Source organism: Coenobita brevimanus, chromosome 67 (assembly GCF_032717465.1).
Source record: "Coenobita brevimanus isolate Jiangsu-jjx chromosome 67, ASM3271746v2, whole genome shotgun sequence".
Classification (NCBI taxonomy): Eukaryota; Metazoa; Arthropoda; class Malacostraca; order Decapoda; family Coenobitidae; genus Coenobita; species Coenobita brevimanus.
Window position 1 is genome coordinate 19,026,158 of NC_137020.1, and position 5,319 is coordinate 19,031,476.

At 44.9% G+C, this 5,319-nt stretch overlaps 1 protein-coding gene across 1 annotated transcript; it reads left to right on the forward strand.

Moving 5' to 3' along the window:
* Positions 1 to 4,208: 4,208 nt before the first annotated feature.
* Positions 4,209 to 4,826, forward strand: LOC145405578 (uncharacterized). Its single transcript, XM_080276905.1, has one exon. The coding sequence runs from the start codon at positions 4,209 to 4,211 to the stop codon at positions 4,824 to 4,826; it is 618 nt and encodes a 205-aa protein (XP_080133031.1).
* The last annotated feature ends 493 nt before the right edge of the window (positions 4,827 to 5,319 follow it).

Sequence of the window (5,319 nt, forward strand, 5' to 3'; positions counted from 1 at the left end):
TGTTCACTGAGGCAGGTAAAAGGCACTGTAATTGCCCGCACTTCACTGCCATATCAGCGGTGATGTAATCACTATTTTTCACTCATACACCATTACCAAATGCCAACCTCATTCTGATAATAATACTATAAACATATATGAACACTGCACATACGATAAACACCCACTCTGTGTTCACTGAGGCAGGTAAAAGGCACTGTAATTGCCTGCACTTCACTTCCACATCAGCAGTGTTGTCACTCACACAGCTGGACAGATACTGATGCGTGTTTGGTCCGGGGTGGGGTGGGGGGCCCAGGGGGTGGGAGGTGGGGCCCCAGGGGGGGGAGGAGGGAGGTGGGGGTCGGCTGGAGTGAAAGAACTTAATAGCTACTCTCCCTTGAAACAATTGGCGCACGGAAAAAACGCGGGGTATTCAAAATATTCACAAACATTCGAGAATGACACCCGCGGTTTGGTCCAGTTTTTGCAATGTCATTCTGGAATGACACCCACGGTTAAAGGGTTAATGTCTATAAATATGCATCTTACTGAAATATCCTTTTTCCATACCAGAACCACTGCTGATACCCAAGGACTGCTGGACTTTTCTATCACTCCTTGACTTTGGAGATTCTCCATCACCTTCTCCATTTCTTGCCATTGGATAGGCGCCAACCTCCGCACTGGCTGTTTAATCGGGCGGTGATCTCCGGTGTCTATATAATGCTCCAACAGATCAGTGCCCCCCAGGTGGAGAAGACATCAGCAAACTTCATCAGCAGCTGCCTCAACTTCAGCACTTGTGAGCCATCCTGGCACTGCAAACTCCTCAATAATAGGTTTTGTAAGTGGTCTGGCAGATACCCATCTTCTTTGACTACACTCCTTTTACAGGTCTTTCTCTGATGTCACTCAGGGTCCACTACCTGGCACAGTCTCAGGATTTCTCCCTCGTTGATCTTCTGCAGCTCACGGGAGAAATTGGCCACCACAACCGGCACTTCACCTGCACCTGTTTCCACCAGAGTTCTCCCCACCATCACTCCAGCCTTCATCTTGCACTGTACATCAGGCTCCACTACCCCTAGACAGCTGTCAAAAGTGCCACTCACCTTACACTGGAGCAACAGTTCTGATTTTGGGGGTATCACTGTAATGTGGAGCACTCTCACCTCACCACTAGAGTTAGTTCCTCTCACAGCCGTGACAGGAACCGACTTTCCTTGAACCATCAACTTCATGGAGCAGAAGTCCAGCTCACATCCCATGGACATCAGATAGTTCAGACCAAGAAGACAAGGATCTCCCATATTGGCCACATAGATTCTTGTCCTGCCACTTCAGTCCTGACATCCAGGGGTCCCGTCAGTTCTGCGTGGTGTCCAATTATGCCACACAGTTGTTCTGATGACTCAGGCAGATACCGATGATGTAACACATCAGGCCTCACAGAAGTCTGCTCTGAGGCTGAATCAGTCACCAGGGAACACTTCTTTTCATCTATTCTTCTGTCTACTCGCACACTGTCGATTGCAGTTCTCTGCATTTTCTCGTTGGTGGGGCTATTTGGGAAAAGCTGGCTGGTGGTTGCCCCTTAACATCAGTCTCCATTTGTTTTTCCGCTTCTCTCTGGTCTTCTGCAACTTTCTTCTTATCCTCCTTTTTCTTCTTTGGACACTCAGAATGGAAGGTCCTATCTCACTACATGTTCAACACGCTTTTGTTAACAATTGTAGATTTCCTTGCACTGCTCTGTTCTTGCTCCTTCTTCCATTTGTAACAATCGTCCTTCTTGTGTCCCAGCTTCCCGCAAAACCAGCAACCTCCTCTGGTCTTCTCCTGTTCCCTCTTCCAGTTGTAGCAGTCCTCATTCCTATGTCATGGCTTTTCACAGTAGCAGCAACTTCCTTCAGATTTTTCTGCTTCATGTACCTGCCCCTTTCTTGCTTTGAATCCTGCTTTATGATCTGCCTGAAAAGTGGATATACTGGACCTGACATAAGACTCAAATTCTAGACCCGTGGCTAGTGCTTCTTGCATGCTTCTGGGTTGTGCCTGCTTCACTTGCACTTTCAGCTCTGCGCTATCAATAGCATCGATGAACTGATCCCTCAGAACAATAGCCAACAGGTTAGATGCTGCTCCAGGGTACACCTTGTGTGCCATACTCTCCAGGTCATGAACAAGCTGCTGTAGGGTTTCTCCCTGATCCCATACACGGCTCTGGAATCCTGCTCTGTAAACCTCAGTCTGGTGCATGGTTCGATATCTGCGCTCCAGTATCTCTACCAAGGAATAATAAGTGTTCCTCTCCTCTACTGAGATCTAGCCCAGAATTTCCATTGCAACACCCTTGAGGCTAGTAGCAAACTGCACAACCCTCTTCCTATCATCCCAACCATTCTGATCAGCAAGTAACTCAAACTGTGCATGGTAAGCTCCCCAAGATAGTCTACCATCAAATTAGTGAGGTTTCTTTTTAATTGGACCCCCATTGTAACCATGCACCACTGGCTTGGGACCCCCAAATCTGGTGCATCATGATTAAATTCAGGACTTAAAACTTCTGCATTCTGAATATTTAGCCCTGTAATGCTACTTTTAGATGCTTGGGATTCGTCAAGATCCACCATACACTGTCTATTGTCTTCATATGCTCCCTGTAGACTAACCTTAGGCTGAGCAGTGCAATATTTTTCTACAGCCTCAAGTCGCTCACAAATTATCTTCAAATGGATATCAACATGCTTCAGCTGGTAGTCTACATGTTGTCTACACTCCATCACATTACTGCATACCTCATACTTCTGCTGCTCTAGCTTGGCATCTACTTCCTCCTTACACTGCTGCTGTTCTTCCTTCATTTCCCCCATGAAAGCATCTAGCTGTCCTTGCATCCTCAGTTGCAATTCCCTCTGTTGCTCCTGTAATGCCTCTTGAAGCTGTTCATATCAGTCTTTCAGTTCATCACTTTGTGCCTGTAATTGTTCTTTGATTTCGTTCTTGAACTCTTTGTTCTTCCCTTTGTCTCTAGCTGTTCACTCTGTGCTTGCAGTTGTTCTCTGATTTCTTAATTTTGTGCCTGTACTTCTACACTTTGTGCTTGCAAAAACTTCATAATTGCAGCCAGCGATTCCTCCTCTTGCCTTGCTTGGCCACGTGTCTGTACACCTTCTGCCTCCATGTCGAAGGTTAGACTCACAGCAGCACTTTATGATTCACACTCCTGACACCACTGTTATGTCCCCGTCCCACTCTGCCACAGGCCCCAACAGCAGTAGTACAGTAAAGGAAGGATGTTGCCCAGTAAGTTGTTCTTCCTGTGGTCAGCCCTTCCGTGTGTAACAAGACCAGCTGAGGCGTTGTAAATAAATGTTGGCTTCGTAAGTTCACTGTCTTTATTTTCCAAATAATTACACTTAATGCTTCCCAAGAACACTTCACTACCTTCACGAGTACCGAAGATATACAAACTTCACTAACTGCACTGACACTGCACTACACTCAAACTGAACTGAAAACTGATTGAAACTCTAGTCTCTTCCCCATCCTTATATTGGCTTCCTATATTCCAGCATGTTATACTACTTCTCCACAATTCTATGGTATGACAAATCTTAACTGGCGGCTAGGGTGTGGCGCGACCCTCTGTACAGTGATGCCACGCTTTCCAAACCTGCGATGTGAAACGGCTGTTATATATGTAAAAGGCATCACAAATATGATAAACACATATGAATACAATATTAATGTGTGTATTATGGTATATGAAAGAACAGTAAACTTATTATGCATAAAATAGTTACACGGCAATACCGAAACGTGGCATAAATTCTTTACAGTGTTGCTAAAAAAAAAATGTAGTCACCTTTATTGGCTTTTACCGTATTTCTGGCTTGGGTAATAATGTCACAATAATGATTATAACATAATGTGTAGGAATATAAGTAAAAATATGCCAATTTCTTATTAAAAAAAATAATACATTTAATCCTCGTGAGCGGCAACACTCAGACCCAGTCTGGCCCGGCCACAGCTTCGTGTCACTTTCCTTTGTGTCCTTGACTCAGACAGGATGGAAGCTCAACCAGCCCACTCCTCGCATCTACATAGTCAAGCTAAAGAAATTGTCTTCAACGTAAGGCAGTATTTTCAGAAGGAGAAGGAGAATGGAGAATTCTTGATGACATTTCGAAGGCTACCTCTCGAACAGCACAGCAACAAAAATGAGCGAAAGAACGGTTGAGAGAATCTGCAAAGCTGCAAGAGATAATGAGGAAAATCAGTCTCCCAAGTTTATGTCGCCCAAGAAAAGGAAACGTGCAACACCCATTACGGATTTTTTTGATAACATCAGTGGGGGTGTGCTGCGCAGAACAGTGTTAAATATTTATGAGAGGAAAGAAATCCCAACACTTGAAAAAATTCATGAGGAAATGAAGACTAACCTTTCCTATCCTGGCAGCCGTGAGATTTTACGAAAGGTTCTCAAGAAAATCGGTTTTCGCTTTGCAAATGTTGATGGACGGAGATTCCTAATGGAACGCAATGATGTGACTTATGCACGGTGCAAGTTCTTGAGAGAAATGAGGAGACTTCGAAGTTCAGACAGAAACATTGTCAACTTAGACGAGACGTGGATTAATCAGAACTACACAGTTTCCAAATGCTGGATAGACAGCAATGCAGAAAAGGCTGTGGGAGTTAGAGTGCCCACAGGGAAAGGCCCCCGCTTGATTATTCTGCATGCTGGAACAAAAAATGGATTTGTTCCCGGAGCCGCCCTTGTTTTCCAGGCAAAAAATGTCGGCGATTATCATGATCAAATGAATGCCGACACCTGAGTGGTTTAAGACTCAGCTGTTACCAAACATTCCTCCATCTTCAATTATTGTGATGGGTAATGCATCATATCACTCAAGGAAAATAGATAAGCCTCCAACTTCTGCAAGCAACAAAGCTACAATCAGAGAATGGCTGGAGAAGAAGGGTGTAACAGTGCCAGAAGGCCTCTTCAAGGCGGAACTCATGCACCTTGTGACTCGTCACATCGCAGATGCCGATACCAACTTCGGGATTGACAAGACGGCCTCAGAGCTCGGACATAGGGTTGTACGCCTACCCCCTTACCACTGCCACTACTGTATAACCCAATTGAACTGATTTGGGCACAGGTTAAAGGCTATGTGTCCAAGAGGAATACATTCAGGTTTGCAGATTTGAAGCCACTCGTCCATGAATCAATTAACAATATTACAGCAGAGAACTGGAAGAATGCTGTCAGGCACGCAGAAAAACTGCAAGAAGATGATGCAAAGAGAGATGTGGTGATTCAGC